The sequence below is a fragment of the Euleptes europaea genome, chromosome 18 (genome assembly GCF_029931775.1).
Source record: "Euleptes europaea isolate rEulEur1 chromosome 18, rEulEur1.hap1, whole genome shotgun sequence".
Lineage (NCBI taxonomy): Eukaryota > Metazoa > Chordata > Lepidosauria > Squamata > Sphaerodactylidae > Euleptes > Euleptes europaea.
Genome location: NC_079329.1, coordinates 42,170,463 through 42,192,327, shown reverse-complemented (window position 1 = coordinate 42,192,327; position 21,865 = coordinate 42,170,463). Strand labels below are relative to the sequence as shown.

The following is a 21,865-nucleotide window of genomic DNA, read 5'->3' as shown; positions in this document are numbered from 1 at the left end:
GCAGCAGCATTATCCTGCCTTTGTTCCACAGCACAGATCCCAATCCTACTGCAATTACACTGGCTTCTGATACACTCCTGAACCCAATTCAAGGTGTTGGTTTTGACCTTGAAAGCTCTATGTGGCTTGGCACCGGGGTAGCTGAAGGACCGCCTCCTCCCATACATTCATGCCCAGGAACTACAATCACAGGGAGAGGCCCTCCTGACTGACCCATCAATTAAAGAAGCTCACCTGGTAGGTACACAAAAGAGGGTCTTTTCAGTGGCAGCCCCACCATAACAGAACAACCTTGCCAGGGAGTTGTGCCTGCCCACCCCCACTGGCCATTTGGAGAAGGCAGCTGAAGGTGGTTTTATGACGGCACTTGAGTAGTTCTTCTGCCTTCTAGCAGCTTTAAATTACTGTGGTTTCTATGTATTTTACTGTATTATTATTTACGTTGTAAACTGCCTTGAGTTCGTATAAAAGGTGACTAATAAGTATTTCAAATAAAATAATAAATACATAAATATAAGAATATAAGATATAAATATAAGAAAGCTTACTGGTATATGAGGTTCAGCGATGTCCTTCTTAAAAAATCCAGGATTTGTGTTAACTATGTATTTGGCTGCATTTTTCCCGGACTCTTTTGACATGAAAAATAAACGCTACAAAAAGAATATATTTGTATTGCCTCCTTTACTGAAAACAGTTAACAGTAATATGATCCTACACTTAGGACTACTGAGCGAATCAAACACATTTCCCTTCTTTATCGTAACTCTAACAAAAGTAAAATTTCATTTTAATAAGAACAACTTTATTTATATCCAGCCCTCCCCCTGCCAAAGCAGGGTTTAGTGCAGTTTACAACAAAAAATAAAACAATTCTTTAATAACAATAGATAATAAAATGTAAAACACAAGTAGATTACAACCCTGAAACATACTCTAAAATAATAATGCTTTAAAACATCTGTCAATCCCCAATGCTGAAACGTCCAGCTTGTATTTCAGACGGTACACGGGGCGGCATAAACAACAAAGCCCCATCCTGAATATTTACAGCTTGCACGGAGTAGTGCACATATATTTTTCATAATTTCTGTTATTTAACAATGATTTCCACTAGAATGACTATAAAACTCTGAGTCACCCAACCCAAATTGTACAAAGCATTTCTTTGAAACAGGTGCTGCTGCTAAGAGGAGTCTTCAAGGGTGCTGAACAGACAAGGAACTGAAGACTTTTTTGTGTGTGTGCGTGTATGAACATACGGGGAGTTTACAGAAAGCTTTGAAATAAAAGCAATAGAATTGAATATTTCACAGGTGCCTGAGTAACACCAAAATACACTGCAACTTTTTTACTGTGCAACAGAAAGTGTGGCACAAAACTGGCACCTCAGTCCATGTACCTGGGGCAAAATAACAACTTATGCTGCAATCCATACATGAAAATCTGCATGTTTTGTTGCATACAAAGAAAACAGCAACGAGCGCATGAAGTGGCTCTTAGCAGAATTTAACTGACAAATTCAACAAGCAACTAGCTTTTTAATCACCCAGTCTGGCTCCAGTTGTTGGGTCATTGTCACTCTGAAAAATAATGGGGATGTCTTAAACAGAGGACTGTGGGTCAAAGGGCTAAATATGTGGGGGGTAAACAGAGGACTGTGGCTCAAAGGGCTGAAGGGGGGGGGTAGAAAGGCGGTGGCAGGCGTGGCGTCGCCACAGAGGTTTCCTGGCCAAAAAATAAAGGTTAAAAATGCATTTTAAAAAACCCATGAAACTCCTCCATGGGATTACACAGCGTTGCTAGCTATTTTTGCAGGCATAGCAACACTGCAGCATAGAGGGGCGTTCCCAGGCCAAAAGGGGTTTTGGGAATGCCTCATTGATGCCGGCACAGGCACTCGCTTCTGTGTTTTTGCTGACTGCACAGCAGTGCCAGCGGCCAAGGCCCGCGCTGCTGAGTCACGCTACAGCACCAGTGTCACTTTATCGCAGCACAAAGTGACACAGACTTAGGTGAGGAGTCATGCTAACTCCTATGGTTCTTTGCCCCCTCTTCAGGATTGCACGGTTAGTGTCTGGCAAAACCAATTCTAAAAAGTTACTTACAAACTCAGTACTGGTTCTAGGAATAAGATAAGGGTCATCTTGAAACGTTGAGTGTGAAGCTGTGGGATCCTAAGTAAAAAGACGAGAAAGTGTTTAAATGGCATATTCTGCACTGATTATTAGGGCTGTTGAAAAAAAAATTCGGTTGAATTTGGATTCGGCAAAATTCGGCCCGTTTTTATTCGGACCGTGCCGAAGTACGAACTCCCCCACTTCAGATCCCTGAAATTCGGGGGGGATCCGGAGTTCGGGGGAAGATTTGCCCCCCCCGCGGCCCTTCAGGGGGATTCCCTGAAGGCACACGCAGACCTGTTTAAAGGGCTCCCTCCCCGCGCCTTCATGGAAGCCCCATGAAGGCACGGGGGGGCGAATCTGCCGAATTTATTCGCCGAACCCCCGAAGTCGGCAAATTCGGCTCCCCCCGTTTCCCGCCTTTTTTGAGTTTGGTTCGTCCGAATGGAAAAACAGCCGAATCGGGGGAAATTCGGCTGTTTTTCGGTTCGGCCCGAACCGAATCAACAGCCCTACTGATTATCCCATTGCAGACTCATTCTCCCGCATTTCAGGTTTAAAGATATATCTTTTAAAAAAATCTAAGTAATTATCCGAAACCTGTCTTGTTTAAGGAAGGGATTATTTTTAAAGACAGTACACTTAAGAACAGGTAGAATAAGTCTAAACTTGAAAAAAGTAATGTCAATTATGTTTGTAAGACTAGCACAGTGACTGGAATGCAAAAGTAGGAAACAAAGCAGAATCAAATACTGTTGGCAGATTTGGGCTAGGAGCACGAAATGAAGCAGGAGAGAGACTCATAGAATTCTGTGAAGACAACAATTTGTTCATTGCAAACAGGGTGGATTTGATTTAAATCAAATTGATTAAATCAAATTGCAATTTAAATCATTATTTAAATTGCAATCTAAACCACTAGTCAATAAGACTAGATTTAACTCATGGTTTTCTAAAGACTCATTCTTGCTGGTATAATCTTAATATTTACAAGATGGTTTCATTTTTAGAATAATAACTTTTCAGATTAGTTTTACATTTGTATCAAAAATTTGGTTATATTATTAGAATTACATAGATAGATAATTATGAAATTACTGTGAGGTGAACTATCTCAAGTTTCATTCGTTTGTTGTAGTGGTTGCATTTTGCACACATGCTTGCCTTATGCATAGGTAGAGGAATTTCATTAAAATATTCCCAAACTGGATCTCTTTTACGGCCTGCTGCCATTATAGATTTTCTCCTCTAGGGAGAGAAAAATACAATAAACCTCAGGCTATACACACAAGAAGAAGAAGAGTTGGTTTTTATATGCCGACTTTCTGTACCACTTAAGGAAGAATCAAACCAGCTTACAATCACCTTCCCTTCCCCTCTCCACAATAGACACCCTGTGAGGTAGGTGGGGGTGAGAGCTCTAAGAGAACTGTAACTAGCCCAAGGTCACCCAGCTGACTTCAAGAATAGGAGTGGGAAAACCAACCCAGTACACCAGATTAGAGTCCACCACTCCTAACCACCCCTCTTAACCACTATACCAAAGACTTGTGGAATATTCTGCTCAAAAGGTTCCACATTTATTTTTACTGCTTGCCCCTCCCTCCTTACACTTAGCTCCTTATTCAGATCTATTCTACTCCAAATAATCTTTTATTCATATAACTTCTGGAAACTTAGCACTTACAAGAGGTAAAAAGTTGATTCTGTGTACATAGATTTGCAAAGAAACAAAGGGACTAAGGTCTTTTTCTCAACCCTGTATGTTTATTTTATAACATTTTTGCTGTGAAGAAGAGGCATGTTATCTCTGCAGACACAAATTCAGTTTTGAGAACTGCAAAATCAAGCATCTGTGATAATTTATTCTAGATAGAAAAACTGCCCAAAATAATCTCACAGAAATCTCTGAAGGAGACTGTGTGCAGTACATGTCGTTACAATGGATTTGCAGTCTGTTCCAAAATAGATGACTTTCAAGAAATGCCATTAAGTTATGTCCACTTCACTGATCTCCACGACATACTGAACTTGTGACCCAACAGTTGAAGACTGACCTACACAGCTTTCATCAGGTGCAGGGGTGCCTATCAGAGGGGAAGTAATGCTTACATTTCCTAAGAGAATCAGTGTGGTGTGGTCATTACTGCTGGACTAGGGATCCAGGAGACTCAGATCCCCTCCTGCCCTGGTCCCACTGGAGCTCAGCAGGGCAACCAAGTGGGCAGCCAATCACAGTCCCCTGCAGTGGAAAGTCATACCCCTCCCAAGCACCAATCACAGTCCCCCCTGCACCACATCAACCCCACGCCAGATGCAAAGAGATCAGATTTTAGAGCTATGGGCACTTTGCACCTAGGTGATGGGATGCGCAACATGCACTGGAGCACCTCCTCACAGGGGCAGTGAGCACAAACGGAAAGGAAGAGAACAAACACTTCTGCTGAAATTGTCCAACAACAGCACACAGATATCCAAGGGAGACCCTGGCCCACGACCTGGAGTGCAAAGACAACCCCACACAGGCACAAAAGAAAGGGGCAGTCCCTGGCCCAAACCAGGACCGGTGCTGCAGCGCTCTCCTTGACCCACTCTGCCTCCCACAACAGCTGCAACCACAGATCTCCACAAAATCCTTTTCTGGGGTGACAGGTGACCCTGAGCAACATCTGGAGGGGGCTCCGCAGCCAGCAGGAAGGGGGATATTAGTGGAAACGGCCCTAACCTGTCCTTGGTACCCAATACAAGGTACACACAATAAAAACTGGCTTCTGGCTGCACCAGGAATCTGGGGAACAAGATAAGTTTATGAAGGAGGATAGCCATCCCACTCCACCTTTCATGTCAGAGTTGGTGAAGGACCACATACACACCTTGGGCTGGCTGACAGTAAAACTAGAGATTCATCCAGTCAGTTTGGTCAAGCTCTGCCTGCTCTTCAAAGAGTCAAAACTGTGAGATCTTATTTCTTACAGATCTGGCGTTGCACATTACCAAGGTTGAAAGGGACATACTGAAAGCCTCAACACAGGCGTCTCTCGAGATGGGGTGGAACTAGACCTCTCATCCTGCGTGCCTGCCTGTGGCACTAAGGTGCACACCAGAACCAGAGATCACTTTTCAGAGACCAGACAAGCCTCCAGAAATAACACAAGCTCCCCTTCTGCCCACTGCCACACCCCCACGCACCACCTAGCAACCCAAAAGTAACCACAAAGAAAGAGTGCCAGGGTTTCATGCCCCTCCAGCATTGTCACCAAAAGCACACAGGGTGAGCTTGGCTCAGAAGCATCGGCACCCAGCCGGCCCGAAGGTGAGAGCCGAGTTCTTCTTCCAGACAGGCTCAGTTCCTCCTCTAATTTGCCAAGGGCTGAGGCACAATTGTAAGGTGGGGAGAAACAAGGTGCAAAAAACCCTTCCCTTCCTTCATCCCTAATAGCAGCACGCTGTTATCCAGATGCAACGCAGAGAGAAAAAAAATAACCTTAAGCAGCACTTACCCTGTGTACTGTTGATGCGAGTGCTTGGAGGACTGCTAATTTGTCCCTAAATTTAAGAAAAACTGAGTTATTTATTAAGATTTCCAATATACTACTAAACATATTATTAAAATATGTGTAGTTGGAAGAACTCACCAGGTTTTCTTCCTTGGAAGAACAATTCCTTCTTCAGTAACAAACTTGTTTATATTAGCCACTTCTAACACTCCTTAATGGAAGAGTAGGTTAAAATGTTAAGTATACAGTAGAAGATATAGGATAGATGCAAAGTTTTCAACTTTTAAAAATTCTGAAAATACGTCAGGCTCTGCAGTGAGCCAGCTTAAATGTGGCTTACATATCAGAAGCAAGCTGGTTCAGCTGCACCAACGGCTCTGTCCGAGGCATTTTTGCTTAGAAGCAAGTCCCAATACTTTAGCTAGGACAACTCCAAACAAATGTGTGTGTGTAAAGTGCTGCGAAGTCACAGATGACTTATGAAGACACCAGCAAGAGGCTTTCAAGGCAAGTGAGAAGCAGAGGGGGTTTGCCATGGCCTTCCTCTGCAGAGCCTTCCTTGGTGGTCTCCCTTCCAAGTACTGACCCCGCTTAGCTTCCGAGATCTGACATGATTGGGCTATCCCACGGCACTTTCCCTCCCGTCAATAGGTTTGGGGGGGGGGGCTTATTTACTAACACAGTGAATCTCAGCATTTCAGAAGGTTAAAAAAGCTGCCCCCCCCCCACCCCATACTGCACCTTGAGGATCAGGGGATTCTTCCTGTAGCCCTGCATTTCCTGAGCAGTACCTAAGGAAACCAAATGCAAACAGTCAAATGTCTAACTGGCTAAGTACACAGATTGCAAAAATGTTTAGGGCAGTGTTTGGTACAATGCACAGTATTATCGTCATTATAATGACCAGTATGTATTAAAACTGCTGATTTGATTTTCCTAATGGAAGGACGTACAGACCTCATGAAGGGCATAAATGACTTACGGAGCTCACAGCCTTGCAAGACTAGAATCTATCATGAAGACATAACATTTTTACAGAAATGTTTTGGGGCTTTGACCAAACGAAGCACATTTCCCACCAATTCTTTCTTTTACACAGGACCAAATATTTCATTTTTTCAATTAAATTGATCTCCTGTGCATTTTTTAGGGTTTGCGACAAGTAACAAGAAGATAAACAAAATGCTCGTAATAAAAAGAAACTATTCTATTGTATGAAGGTTATCCCACAGCTGTTTGTTTATTTTATTTTATAAATAAATAAAAATAAATGTTCTTTATAGTCCGTCTTTCTTACTGGGACTCACACAGAGCGAGTCAATACAATCAACAGGATGGGACATTCAATACAAAATGAAACAGGATGTGGGTTGCAGAACCAACCAAAAATTTAAAAACCAGGACTTTAGCAAAGCAAATTGTTAACATGACACATTAAATGATGCAAAATTATATAGTAGGGTCTTATTGACAGCAAGCTATATACAGCAGTTACAGAAGACAGTCCTGAATAATTTATCCAAGTAACGTTGTGAATCATTTTGTATAGAACAACCCTATTGGCTGTGTAGACAACATGATTTTGAGGGGAAACCAAAGTACAGTGTATTATAGTAGTCTAGTCTCAATGTCGTCATGGTATGGCTGCAGGTGCCCAGATCAGCCGTATCAAGGCAAAGGGCCGTTTTTCAAGTTAGGCTGAGGTGAAAGAACGCCTTTTTTTTGCAACTGCATTAAGTCGCTTCTCCAGCAATAATGTTGGGTCCAGTATAACCCCGAGGCTCTTAAATGAGTCGGCAAAGCCAGCTGAGCCCTATCAAAAGGGGGGAGCACAACGTACTTCAAGACTTCCACCCCTCCAGCCAGTGTTACTTCTGTCTTTGCAGGATTCAGTTTTGATTTGTTCACTCTTAGCCCTTTAACCACAGCTGCCAGACAGTAATTTGGGGCTTGTGCTGCATCACCAGGAGACGTGGATGAGGACGTATTTAGCTGTGTATTATCTGCATATTGATGACAGCCAACCCCCCAAACTGTGAATGATTTGGCCTAAGGCAGGGGTGGATATGACATAAATGTCACATGGTCGGGCCGGGCCACGCGCACATAAATAAATAAATAAAGGAGGGAGGGAGAGAGAGAAAGAAAAAAGAAAGAGAGGGAGGGGGAGAGAGAGAGAGAGAAAGAAAGAGAGAAAGAAAGAAAGAAAGAAAAGGGGAGAGAGAGGGACAGAAAAAGAGGAAAAGAGAAAAGCCTTTCCCTACATACCTAGACGCGCTAGCTGCCCAGCGCGACTGTGGGAGGGCCTCCGCCCCACCCCCGGCCGTGCCAGCCTTCCCCATTCCCTCCTTGGCCAGGCACGGGCCCCAGGAAGCCCAGACAAGGCCGGGGGAAGGGGGAAAGGGGGACTAGGTTATCCGGGGCCAGATAAAAGCCCTCCGGGGGCTGCATGTTTGACACCCCTGGCCTAAGAAATCTACACAGAGACTGAAGAGCATGGGGGATAGGATTCCACCCTGTGGCACCCCACAGGATAGGTCCCACCCTAATGATAACTGGTCTGCTATGTCAATTCTTTGGGTCTGGTCCATAAGGAATTATTTGAACATGCTTCTGTGATTGTACTGGCTCACTATGTGTAACCCGCCTTGAATCCTTGTGAGAAAAGCAGACTATGAATAATGTAAATAAACAAATAAATAAAAGTATTCTTTGTATCAAAAATTATAAAGCAAAGATCCACTTTCAAGCTTGAAACAAAACCCTGCCAAATGTATTCATAATATACTGTACGCCAGGTTTGTATGCAGTCAGTCACCAGGATATCTGTGGTAACCAGTGGACAAGCTTTTGTAGACTGGAAGAAAAAAGATTCAAACCATGAATGCCTAATAAATTACTGTTTAAGAATGCACTAATATTCAAATTTCCTATACTTGCAACTTATAGACTTATTTGAAAGGCTGGTATATGGATGGGATTGTATTTCCATTCTGAACTGAAAGACCACACCCAACCGAACAAAGACCACACCAGGAAGTTTTAAGTGTGATGAGTTTTTACTCAGGAAATCTAAATATAATAGATTTCTTCTGCTTGTACTCAAACTTGTTGTTTAGGCACAAAATTGGTGTCAGCAAGAAACAGTCAACAAAAACAAGATGCTTTTACAGTGGTTGAGAAGAAACTGGTATTGGTTAATGGCAAACAGCATAAGCCTCTGGAGTCCCCTGTTCCCGGCTCACCTCCGTCACACACTTGCCTTGGGCAAAAGCCACTGTTCTGTCAGCGCCCCCCATCCCACCTGCAACATCTGGAAACAACCTCACTGGCCCAGTAGCACTGCCCTACTTGTTGAAAGGATTACTGAGAACTGGCTCTTTTAAAAAAGACCACACTATTTTTACCAGCTAGTATTTAGCATTCATGTAGTGCAACTATGAATCTTTGGCTTGGCACCATCATACCACACACTTCCTACAGATGGAAAAATTGGGAAATTTTGGGAAGAACGGGGGGTGGGTGGGGCGGAGCAGCCATGAAACATCTTCTCCATTGGAATGGTTTAGACAAGGCTGTACTCGCTCCAATGGTGCCGCGTGGCTTTTTTTAGTAGGACAATCTATAGCATTAGATAATGATTACAGAACACCCGTCTACACTGGAGACGTTTGCAATGACATGAACCCCCGAGGCTGCCTGATGCAGCCTCCGATCGCGGGTCCGCCAACGTCGCCGGCACCGTTACCTCGGACGGGGCAGCGGCGGCAGCAGCTCTCTGGGACCCCCCACGCGGGGCCCGGCGGCCCACCGCTGACCCACGGGCTCCTCGCCACACACGCCAATGGCTTGAATCAGCGAATTTTGTCCACTACGAAGACCACGATCATAACAACCGTACCGGTGAAGAATTCCGCAACGTTTCCCTTGTTCTACTTGAGCCGAGGATAAGACTCCTGGCCCTGCAGTGGGTTTATGAAGCCGTTTCTCTCATAAGAACATCAGAAAAGGTCCCCGCGGGAGCAGAGCCGGGAGGCCCTTCAGGTCCAGCGGCCCTCTTCGCACAGAGGGGCCAACCGCCAGGAAGCCGCAAGCAAGCCTGGCGGCCGCAGGCAGGGACGGCAGCCGCCCGCCGGCCGGCCGGCCTGCCTTCCAGGGCGCCCAAGACCACGGGGCCCTCGCTGGGGCCCGCCCCTCCTGCAGAGAAAGACACCCCTCGCCTGGGTTCGCCGCAGGACTGCGCGCCCTCGGCTCTTCGGCTCTACCTTTTTTTACCCTCTCAGAGGGTCAAGACCACGTGACACACGGGGCAGGAAGGCGGCGCCCCGCCCCCCCCCTCCCGAAAAGGAAGGCGTTTTTATGCTTTTAACTTTCATAAGTTTGCCAAGGGCGGCGGTTCCATATACTGCGAAAACCTGACATGTTATTAAAAACAAGACAGTAAGTTCGGATTTGATAACCAAGTTAGCAGTGCAGATATTTCAGCCCCCCCCCCGGGGAACAGGCCCCAGTCTCCACGGCTGGAACCGACTGACGACCCTGCAGGACCCCCCCCCGCCGCCCACCCCCCCCTCCCGATACGCCACCGGCAGCAGCTGCGGGCGCCACACGTGGCCCTCCATTTCGCTTCCCCAACAGCCCTGCGAGGTCGGGCAGGACATTCCCGGGAAAGGGGGGCGCGCTCTCCCCCCGGGGGGGGGCTCTGCCCACCTGCTGCTGCTGCTGCTGCCGCCGCCGCGCCGCCGCCCCCACCGCCAGGCCGCGCCGCTCAGCACCCGCCACGGGAGCGCCATCAGGCCGCCGGGAGGACGAGAGAGAGGGAGGGAGGGAGGAGGGAGAGGCCGGAAGCGGAAGTACGCCTCGCACACTCACCCCCCCTCCCCCAGCCGCGTGTGACGCAAAGATGGCGGCGCCCAGGGACGCGCCGTGGCGCCGCCTGACCGGCCTCTCCTTCGGCGTGTACCGGGCGGCGGAGACCGGGTGAGGGAGCCGCGGGGGGGGGGGGCGGGTCTCGGCTGCCCGAAGGAGGGGGGGTCTCTGAGCGCGCGCCGAGTGTGTGTGTGTGTGTGTGGGGGGGGGGAGCCCGGGCCGGGAGGGCTCCGGCAGCCTCCTAAGCCCTTGGCGGCCTTTGCTCGGGAATGCGGCGGTCTGGCCGACAGCCCCTCCCCCTCCCCCTCCCCCTCCCCCTCCCCCTCCCCGCCACACGGCGAGCCGCACCGCCTCCCCCCCGTCCCCCCTTCAGACTTGGTAGCAGCACGTGGCCGCCTGTGCAGTGGGAGGAGGAGGCGGGACGCAGCACCCCCCCCCCCAACACGGCGCCTCTCTCTGGGGGTTACCGCACTTTGTATTCCCAGCAACCTATTAAAAGTTTGAAAATGTTATTAAAAGCATCGCTTTAAAAGGGTTTTTGGATACCACGGCTTATAAATGGTTGGAAGACGTCTTCACAGCAAAAGGGGCCAAACAAAGTGCAGACGGTATTTTTTTTAACGTTTCCAAACTCTTAATACATCGCTGGGAATACCTAGTGGGGTAACCCCCCCCCCCCTATTCACTTGCAGGAAGCTGAGCGTGAAGTCAGTCACCAGCCCCCGCTTCCTGGACAGCACCGGCACCCCATCGCCCCACGGGCTGTACGATTTGGCCCTGGGGCCCCTGGACATCAAGGAGGTGTGCACCACATGCATGCAGGACTTCGACCACTGCCCGGGGCACCTGGGGCACATGGACCTGCCCCTGCCTGTCTACAACCCTCTCTTCTTTGACGTAAGCATCCCGCCCCCCCCCCCCTGGACCGTGTGCACGGTTGGGCTGCTGCAGCATTCAGGCCATTGGTGTGGCAGGCATGCGGATGCCCCATGGAAGGTGACTGAGGTTCTTGCAGTGGAGCCACTCAGTGTGTTTCTTTCCCAAGCAGAAGCCTCATCTTAGAAGGAGGTTCCCCTTTTGCCCCCTCCAAAATGGTCTGCAGAGGCCTTTGGTAGGATTCATCTGATTGTTTCCTGCTGTCTGCTAGAAGTATATTAATTAATGCTTAATTATTTAATTAAGCAAAAGAACTACAAAGTTAGAAAAGTAATAGAAAAGAAAAAGGCATCAGGCGTGATATTTCAATATTCTGAAGAAACCCAACTTTATTTTCCTTAACTGGCTTGCCTGGTGATGCCATAGAGGCCTTGAGCCACTGCCTTACGGCTATGGTTAAATGGCTAAGAGTGAACAAGTTGGAACTGAATCCTGACAAGATCGAGGTAGCGCTGATTGGGAAGGCTGAGGACACGGAAGGACATTTTGTGCTTCCCACATCCGGTGGGGTCCAGCTGACCCTGGCTAGCTCCATTAAGGGCCATGGGGTTATTCTGGACCCAGTAGTATTTCTGAAGAGGCAAGTTAATTTAGCAGCAACAAATGCTTCCTTCCAACTTCGTCTAGCCTGGAAGATGGTTCCCTACATTGGCTCAGCCAGTCCGGCCATGTGGATCCATGCCACAGGGACCTCCGGACTAGACTATTGTAATGCGCTTCACGTGCATCTGCCTAGAAGCTCCAGTTTGTGCAGAACGGCACAGCTTGGTTATCATCAGGAGCTAGGTGGAGTATGTACCGTATTTTTCACCCCATAAGAGGCACTTTTTTCCTCCTCAAAAGTGAGGGGAAATGTCCGTGCGTCTTATGGAGCGAATGCCAGATTCAAGATTCAAACAAGATTTTTTCTTGTTTTCCTCCTCTAAAAACTAGGTGTGTCTTATGGAAAGGTGCGTCCTATGGAGCGAAAAATACGGTATATTACACCCATTCTGCAGTAACTCCATTGGCTGCCCATCAGTTAAAGGTGCTGGTTATCAAACCACAAAGCTCTTCATGGTCTTGGACCCACGCATCTGCAGTCTGTGACCGTGAGACCTCTCCTGGCGTGCTCCACGACAGCGTTGCTTGTCTGTTTTTTAAAAAGAGTTAGAGCTAGGGTGTCTGGATAAGATGACATCAGATACTTCCTAAGCTAGCAAAATGTTATGAACTGTTTTGAAGTAAGGTGATTCTAACAGCCTCTTTTCAATGGTATTGGTTCTGGAGCCTCCCACACTGCAGGAGTCGATGGCTGGGTATCATTTCATGGCTAAAACAAAACAGAACCAGGCCAATTTCATCTGGGGAAAAACAGTAAATCTTTCTAGATCCTAAAGGAAACACTTCTAAGCATGCAAGGAAACTGATTTTATTTTTAAATTTATTTTGTTAATTACTGCAAGAAAATTGATATGATGGGAGGAAATTTGCAACCTAACCAGATAGACACCTAATACTGCAAGGTTTGATGTCAAGAGTTTTTGAACTGTGCCATCATGCCTTTTTGGTGCCATGCTGTTCTTCAGATACTCTTCAGCTGGGCTTGTTTGAGCTGGTTTGGGTTAGAGGTTGAACTATAGAAGTCTCCAGTTGAGATCTTTCCTCTCCCATGAACTCACCAGGTGACCTTAGGCAAGTCACTTTCTTTTAGCCTCTTCCCATCTGCACTGGGTAAATAACACCTCACATTTACAAGGATAACATTTACGAGGCACTTTGAAAGTTCAAAAAATATTAAGTGCTGTTGTCTTTTCCAGAAATTATTCCTTCTGATACGAGGTTCTTGCTTGAACTGTTGCCACCTGACATGTCCACGAACTGTGATTCATTTACTGCTCAATCAGCTGAAGCTGTTGGAAGTCGGGCTGCTTGAAGCGGTCTGTGACCTCGAGGCTGTCCTAAGCAAGGTAGGGTTCTGCTTCTTTCCTTTTGTAGTCTCCTGAGACTATTCAGAAGAATGCTGATTTCAGTTTTCTTTCAGTTTTTAGAGGAAAATTCAGACGCACCAGAGGTAGACATAGAAGAAATGTTAAGCGAACACACAAAACAGATTCTCCAAAATTACCAGCTAATGGACCATGGTTCACGTGTAAGTAAGAAAAACCAATAAAAAGGGGAATTTTGTCTTGTAGGAGAACCCTGCAACAATGTGAGACAAACTAGGAAATACATTTCAGTGTCTGTCATTTCAGGCATACCATAGAACAAATTACCCTGAACTGTAGAGGTGGGGGGGGAATCATACAGGTGCTGTAATCCCCCCCGTACAGAGTTAGTGCAGTCTGCAGCCAGTGATTTCACACAGCAGACTGGAGTCCCCTTAGCCTACTATTAGCACGGTATATCGTGAAGCCGACTAGAAAGGAGGCAGCCCTCTGGATTTGTCATGTGTGGGGGGGAGTCGAGTGGTCATCCCACTAAGGAACACTAACCTTGGGACTATCAAATTCAGTGTACATGTGAGCAGAGGCTTGACTGGAAATCCAGCATGCAATTTCAAAAGAAGTAACTTCTCAAAGATGCAGGAAGATAGCTAAAAGGGAAATGAAAGAAAGCGTCAGGAGGTTAGATCTCTTCAGGATCCTTGGATGTTATTTAAAACCACAGTTCTAGATTTATCTAGTATCTGTACCATTAACTAGGAAAGCGTGGATAATGAGGGGAGTTAAGGAACCTGTAAAAGGCAAAAAATGCTCCTTGGTCAGGTCGGTGTAAGGCAGCTTCATTTGTTCATGCGAAGGGTCTCCAAGCCGGTGGTTTTCTTGGCCAGCTCATCCTTTTGCATCATCTATAGCAGGGGTCCCCAACATAGGGCCCATGACATCTTTCCTGGTGCCCACCAAGTGCTTTTAGAAAGTGCATGTGTCCAGGTGGCTTCTGTCTAGGAGGGCTTTTGATTGGCCACTGGAGATGTGAGTGGCTGTGTAAATTAAAATAAAGCTTTTTCGGTGGCAGCTGCCATCATAGTGTTGACTTTATTCTCTTCTCTCATCCCTCTTTCCCAATGTATTTCTTAAAATTACTCCTCCTGTCACCTGCACTTGGGCTTCCTTTGGTGTGTGACTCTGCCTCTAATGGTGGCCAGTTTGTGGTTTCATCCACCACCTTTTGTCAGAATTCCAGAGGCTTAAAAAGGTTGGGGTGGGGGGGCCCCTGCTCCGTGACAATCGGTTGTCGCTCCAACTGGCTCCTTCCTTTATCCCCAGCTCCACAGAGAGCTGCAATTGAGCTTCTTCTCCTTCTGCCCTAAGCCTAAGTCACCTTAGGGAGGATGACATGGGCACATCTCAGACAGCAGAAAGGCCCTGAGGATCCACTTGCAGAGAACCCTGCCCTTCAGCAGATGACCGTCCCTTTCGGTCATGCCTGTTTTCGTGGGCAGAAGTAATGGTTCCTTACCAGGCGGCTCACACTTTTATAAGCTTTCATGATTCACTCCTTTGGTGCCCTCCCCTGCAGGGGTCACCACCCATTCTCTGAGGAGCTGCTACCTCTTTGCAGGGTGGAGGTGTGCAGGGCGGCTGCTTGGACATCCTTCTGTATCTTCATGAAGCACTACAAGAATCTCTGCCTCAGCAGAGGATGCTTTCATTCCCCGGGCACTTCAGTTCAACACCTCTCCCGGGCTTTTGTTTCTAGAGCACGTTGCTCTGTGATGCACCAGTGTCCGGAACATTGGAGGGCAACAAGTGGGTAGAGTGGAGAATTTGTCTTACCTATGAATTTCCCAACTTAGGCCCTATTTTACCATTTATTTTACCTCTCTCACTTTTAACTATGTCTAGGACCGTTATGGCCCTGACCAGGATCATGAGATCTCAGAAGCTAAGCAGGGTCAGTTCTGGCTAGTACTTGGATGGGAGACCACCAAGGAATTCCAGGGTTGCTGTGCAGAGAAAGGCAATGGCAAACTACCTCTGTTAGTCTCTTGCCATGAAAACCCCGAAAGGGATTGCCGTAAGTCAGCTGCAACTTTACGACACACACAGGACCATTAGGAAGGAAGTGGGAGGCAATTCCCAGTTCGGAGCAAGCTGGTGCTTTCTCCTTCCAAGAAAGAACTTGCTTTTTCATGGGCAGGGAGGATCCCCCCCCCCCACTGCCTGGTGAACAAGTAAAAGGGGAATTCGCAGATAAAGCAAACTCTGCTATATGTTGTGAGGAATTCTTCGTGGACTGTGTAGCCACCGTAACTGAAAATTTCAGTAAGTTCTGTGAGCTTCTGTTAGCTGACTAGGTCACAGCCAGGATTAAGTTTGAGAATGGACAAGCCTATTGACCAGTGGAGGTTGCACTCTTACAGCACTATCCCAAATGAAGGAAATGCTACGTTCTAAAATGTAATCATTGTAATCAAAATAATAGTTGCTTGCAGTGTTAATTTTGTTTGCTGTTTCAAAGATTTCAGCCTTGAAAAAAAATCTAACTTGTAACTTCTATAATTTTGTCTCTTCCATTTTGCTTTTCTAGGTAAAAAACGTATGTGAGTGTAAAAATAAATTGATCTCCCAATTTTGGAAATCACACACAAGTTCAAAGAGATGTCCCAACTGCAAGTGAGTGCGGAACTTTTACTCAGAAACCAACTAGTTTTTTTTGTGGGCTCATTTCCGCCCCTTCTCGTATTAATAAAGGTTAGGATTGTGATTATAGTTTGAATTGACTATTGTTGTGATTTTTCTTTTTGAAGAGCTGAAAGATCACTTGTCCGAAAAGAGCATAACAGCAAACTGACTGTGACTTACCCTACTGTGGTAATTCAGAAGTCAGGCAAACCTAAGATGGTGGAGGAAGCAGCAGGTAACACCGGGTGTTATTTCGTTGGAAGGTTATGACATTGCAGTTTTACATTGATGAGCAGTTCTTTAAATTAGAATGTGCCATGTAGTGTTCAGTGTATGTTTTCAAATTTGACGTGAAATCCTTCTTGTATGTCTGAAAGCAGAGGTCAGCTGGCATGACGATCAATGCACATTATCATTTTAGAAAATCTTTTTTGTTTGCTGCCACAGTTTCACAAATTTCCTTAGAAGGTGTGGTATTCAGTTGTAGCAGGTTCCATTATGACCTGAGTTAAGGCATTTATTTTTATTTAGACATTCATACTCCCTTTCCCCCCTATTGGGGTCCCTAGTGGCTTATATCTCCCCATCTCCGTTTTATCCTCACAACAACCCTGTGAGGTAGGCTAGTCCGAGAGAGAGTGACTGGCCCAAGGTCACCCAGCGAGCTCCCCTGGCATAATGAGGATTCGAATCTGGGTTTCTCAGATCCTAGTTGAACACTCTGGTGCCACAGTGGCACAAAGAGAAGGATGATAAAAATGTCAAAAGGGGATGAAATGAGCACTCTCTGGTGCCCCCCTCCCCGTTCAGTCTCCTCCTCTCACACAGCAGAGGGGCAAAGTCCTTCCCCTGACGTTGCCTCCCAGTCCTGGGTTTCAGAGGTTTGTTGCCTATAAATATGAGAGTCCCTTTAGTCACCAAGGCTAGTAGCAGAGCAGCTTTTAATTGTGTGCGTCCAGCAAAAGGGATGGAAATCTTCATCTAGTTCCTAAACTATTAAAAAATGAACCACTGCACGCACTTAAGGTTGACTCAAGCAGGCAGCCGATTTTTCTGTTCCCAACCTACATGAAGAGAATATCAGTTGCATTATTTTAGCTGAAATATACACACTCAGAGACAGCCCTCCACTGCTCATATGTCAGGAGACTCAGAGACGATGTGTGGCATTTTCACTGTACATTTCACTTGAGATTGGCATTCAGGTATCCATGATAATCCCTGGGGATGCTCAGTTCGCCTTTTGCGTGGGCGGCTTTGCACAGGCCTTTGTAGACTGCCATGGGTATTGAACAAATGCCGTTTTTGTTAGTATCACATGAACACATGAAGCTGCCTCATACTGAATCAGACCCTGGGGCCATCAAAGTCAGTCTTGTCTACTCAGACTGGCAGCGGTTCTCCAGGGTCTCTGGCAGGGGTCTTTCACATCACCTACTTGCCTAATCCCTTTAACTGGAGATGCCGGGGATTGAACCTGGGACCTTCTGCATGCCAAGCAGATGCTCTACCACTGAGCCACGGCCCCTCCCCTCCCTATCCTGTATTTATACAACTGGAAAGTGTCTTGCAAGTGGTTTGAAATAAATATATTTCATAATTTAACCTTGGATTTCAATTCCGTAGCCATAGATGAAACGCAACTGGGAAAACGAGGTTACCTGACGCCTAGCACTGCCAAAGACCACATTGAAGCTCTGTGGAAGAACGAAGGTAAAAACAGCAGGATCTGTTGTGACCCATTGATAGTTGGTCTCAAAAGATGGCACTAGTGATACAGCACCTTGGAATGTATGTGGTATCTGGGCCACATTTGCAGAGTCACAAAGTATGATTTGCTGTCAGTGGCTGGTGGTTTGGCTTTTCTGACTTTTGACAATTCCTTGCTTCTAGAAAGGCATTTTTGATGGCAGAAGGGAGGTATATTCGCTTCTACCAATATAGTGAAAGAGTGTACAATGTGGCATCTATTTGGTTTTGGGGTCTGGAATGAACGAAAAATGCTGCTCCTGCTCTGTCGGAAACACTGTCTGCGCTTCAGTACTCAGCCTTGATGATCCCTTTAGACTGTGATGATCCCCCTGCGCCTCACCCCGCAGGGAGCTCGTCTGAGCAAGAGCCTCATGGAAGTGGATGGGCGCTGCTCAGGAGCCTTTGCATCTCAGTAAGGCTTGTGCTGGAGAACTGCCCACACAACCGTTTGCTGGATGCTTGTTTCCCACTCTGCTGTCCTCAGCTTTGGTCAGCCCAGGCAACCACTTCACCTTTTCTCGCAAGCCCTGTTCACAAGTTACAGTGAATGCATGTATTATCTGTAAACAGCATACACTTGATTTTTCTTTATGATCCCTATTGAATTCTCAGCATTCAGCACATGTGAAGTTGAACATATGATTGAAACCCCACTATTACCCAGGTACTGGTCACCAGTTTCATTTGTATAGTGGACACGCGTTGGCTCTTTCTTACCAACAGGCATGTGCAGGTACATTCAGGTTGTACATGTGCTCGCTGTAACAAAATTTTGGTTTTATGTTTTTAGGTAATCTATTTTATGTATTTTATTAATATTGCATGCCTCCTTGAGCTCCGTAATAAATATTTTAAATAAAATAAACACATAAATAATAAGTGTGTGAACAGGCTACGGCAGGCTGCTGAATATTAATGTCTGTTGTTAGACCTGGTGCAGGAAGTTCAATCCCTGTGGTTGTAAGCCGATGAAGAAAATGAATAATTGGTGGCTTCTTGTCAAAGAAAGGTGCTGTAACCTCCCTGCAGGATTTAGCTGCCAGCATGCACTCAAGAATGGAGAGAGTCAGACCAGGAATTTAATTCATGTGGGGAGTACTGGTGTTGCTCTGACAAAACCAAAAAACAAAACAGACTTTTGTCCCATGTGTTGGTTGGGTAAAAAAAGCTCAAATGACCACACAAATTTTAGGGATCAGCTTGTGTTTTGAAACTTGAGACATTTTTTTTTTTACTGAACCACATTCCAATCAATCAGAACTTCTTGTTAAAAAGGGGAATATTACTTCCCCAAACTTATCTGTTACCCCAGACTTGTTTTTTAGTTGTTAATTTGCATCCTGTAGCCCCTTAGAGAACCAACAAGATTTTCAGGGTATAATCTTTTGAGAGTCAGCCACTCCCTTTGTCAAACACAAGTAGGAATGGAGATCGGAGTCTTTTTATCCCAGTCAGACCGTTGGAGAGGTGATGTAAAGGATGCAGATATGCAATATGCATATTGTAATCAGCTTGATCAGAGCAGAGGGGAAGTGCTTGGAGGCAGCTCTTAGCATGTGCTCAGAAAAGGAGGGACTTGGATCAGAACAGGGGCTGTAGGGCAGGGCATCTCCCAGGATGGAGGGTGCTCCGCTTCACAGAGCTGCACACAAACTCTCCACCTTCTTGGTAGCTGCAGACATCTCAAAAGCAAAGGGCTCTATATGCCATTGGAACACTTTTGCCCCTATTGAGCTTACACTATGAGAAATTCCCAAAATAGTTGGTATATTCGATGGTACCGATTGGGCAGAAAAGCAAGTACCGTATATACTCGTGTATAAGCCGACCCGCGTATAAGCCGAGGTGCCTAATTTCTCCCCCAAAATGGGGAAAAATTAGGCACCCGCATATAAGCCGAGGGTCGGCTTATAACCCCTCCCCCCCTGCAGGCTTACCTTCTGGGCTCCTGGCAGCAAGCGGCGCGGGCCCAGCGGCAGCGACGGCGGCCCGGCGAGGGCCAGGGCAGCCTCCCTGCAGCTGCAGGAGGCCGCTCCCGGCGGCAGCAAGCGGCGGCGCGGCGAGGGCCGGGGCAGCCTCCCTGCAGCTGCAGGAGGCCGCTCCCGGCGGCGCGGCCCGGTGAGGGCTGGGGCAGCCTCCCTGCAGCTGCAGGAGGCCGCCCCAGGTGGCAGGAAGTAGCGGCGCAGCCCGGCGAGGGCCGGGGCAGCCTCCCTGCAGCTGCAGGAGGCCGCTCCTGGCGGTGCGGCCCGGCGAGGGCTGGGGCAGCCTCCCTGCAGCTGCAGGAGGCCGCCCCAGGTGGCAGGAAGCAGCGGCGCGGCGAGGGCTGGGGCAGCCTCCCTGCAGCTGCAGGAGGCCGCCCCAGGCGCCAGGAAGCGGCGGTGCGGCCGGCGGCAGTAAGTTCCCCCCTCCCTCCCCCCTCCCCCCTCTACCATATTGACCCGCGTATAAGCCAAGGCTGGCTTTTTCAGCCCTTTTTTTGGGCTGGAAAACTCGGCTTATATGCGAGTATATACAGTACATTGAATTGGCTTCCAGGAGCTAATGGAAATTTCCTTTTCTTGCTCTTTCAGAGAACATATGCAGCTTATTGTCAAAGGGGGATAGAACTTCCCAGAACTGATCAGCTACCACAGAATGTACCTTTTGTTATGCTCTGTCGTGGTCAGCAGGGACCAGGACACTGAACAGACAGAGCTCCTGGATGAGTTGGCATCAGAGGCAGAGCCTGGGCCCTCTACCACCTCAGAAGTTAGCAAATGGTCTCTATCAAAGGCTGAAGCCCCCGCTCCTAGCATGAGTAATGAGGAAGAGAGATAGCTTCAGCTGGTAGAATCACCGCCTGTAGCTAGGCTGAGGGAAATACTATGCAAAGATTTAGACACTCGCCGCAGGAATGCACGGGAGTATAGGCGAACACAAAGCCCTGAATACTGACAGGAGCCAGGCTAGGTGGGGCAAAGGAGTGCACCACCAGAGAACCATATATTCCAGGCTGTTGGGAGGTTTCTCTGGAAACAACGATTCAGTTTCCAGACTGCCTCGCATCCATTTCAGCTCCTGACCCTTTGTCCGACTGGCTTGAATTCCTGGAACTCCAACCCTCGGCTTGATTCACGACTCTTCTTCTGGACACGTTTGGACTCCTGTTTTGATCTCCACTGACTCGACCTTGGACCGCACGACTACCCAGCCTCCTAGCCCCGCCCGGGACCTGACAGATTCCTTCCTCCCCCATCTTCTCATCCACCGGCTTACCTCACAGAATGGAAGCCACCGCTGGACCTAAGATGTCCACCCTGCTGCAGCAGGTACACCAACTGACCCAGGCAGTGGCTCAGCTGCAGCTACGACAATCACTCCCACCAGCTGCTGCCATTCCTCCTCCCAAGTGCCCGGTAAGCCCCCCCGAGAAATTTGGAGGTGACGTGGGGGAGCTTGCTGCTTTTTTGGCCCAATGCAAACTTTATATTGAACTGCGAGCACGAGATTTCCCTTCTGATAAAACCAAGGTCTGTTTTATCATCAGCCTTTTAAAGGGGCAGGCTGCCAAATGGGCAACTCCTTTGTTGGTGGGCTCTTCTCCTTTACTCACCAAGTTCCAGGGATTCCTAGACTATTTGTCTGCTGCTTATGCCAACCCACAACAAGCAGCCACGGCAAACCGGAAAATAAGGGCCCTGAAGCAAGGGAAGGAGTCAGTAGCCCAATACACCACTGAGTTCAGGCTACTAGCTCAAGATTTGAGCTGGAATGAGCCGGCCCTGATGGATCAATATATGGACGGGCTGGCTGACAAAGTATTTGATGAACTGGCCCGGGTTGACTGCCCATCCACCTCCAATACCTTATTACCTTATGCCTAGAGGGCTGTCGCCAAGCTCGCACTAGCTGTCGCCCCCCCGGGACCATCCAGAGCTACAACCTCCCTACCACTCCCCACGTTCCCTAGCACTAGAGGCGAGCCAGAACCCATGCAGCTGGGAGCAGCCCGGCCTCATCTTACACCCGAGGAGAAAAGGCGACGCCAAGCTCTGAACCTCTGTCTGTACAGTGGGAAGACCGGGCATTTCTCATCCAACTGCCC

At 47.6% G+C, this 21,865-nt stretch overlaps 2 protein-coding genes across 2 annotated transcripts in view; one reads left to right on the top strand and one right to left on the bottom strand.

The window, feature by feature from the left end:
- Nucleotides 1-7,959, bottom strand: part of PTCD3 (pentatricopeptide repeat domain 3) — a 76,065-nt gene extending 68,106 nt beyond the window's left edge. Inside the window, exons 1-6 of the mRNA XM_056864737.1 lie at nt 7,886-7,959; nt 6,359-6,408; nt 5,756-5,828; nt 5,621-5,666; nt 2,109-2,177; nt 549-653 (exon numbers count right to left, since the gene is read on the bottom strand). Coding sequence (XP_056720715.1) covers nt 549-653; nt 2,109-2,177; nt 5,621-5,666; nt 5,756-5,828; nt 6,359-6,408; nt 7,886-7,959 — 417 coding nt within the window. The remainder of the gene's footprint in view (nt 1-548; nt 654-2,108; nt 2,178-5,620; nt 5,667-5,755; nt 5,829-6,358; nt 6,409-7,885) is intronic.
- Nucleotides 7,960-10,520: 2,561 nt separating this feature from the next.
- The window catches only part of POLR1A (RNA polymerase I subunit A), a 139,834-nt gene continuing 128,489 nt past the window's right edge, over nt 10,521-21,865 (top strand). The window contains exons 1-6 of the mRNA XM_056864736.1: nt 10,521-10,597; nt 11,179-11,383; nt 15,104-15,157; nt 15,935-16,020; nt 16,155-16,264; nt 17,656-17,742. Coding sequence (XP_056720714.1) covers nt 10,521-10,597; nt 11,179-11,383; nt 15,104-15,157; nt 15,935-16,020; nt 16,155-16,264; nt 17,656-17,742 — 619 coding nt within the window. The remainder of the gene's footprint in view (nt 10,598-11,178; nt 11,384-15,103; nt 15,158-15,934; nt 16,021-16,154; nt 16,265-17,655; nt 17,743-21,865) is intronic.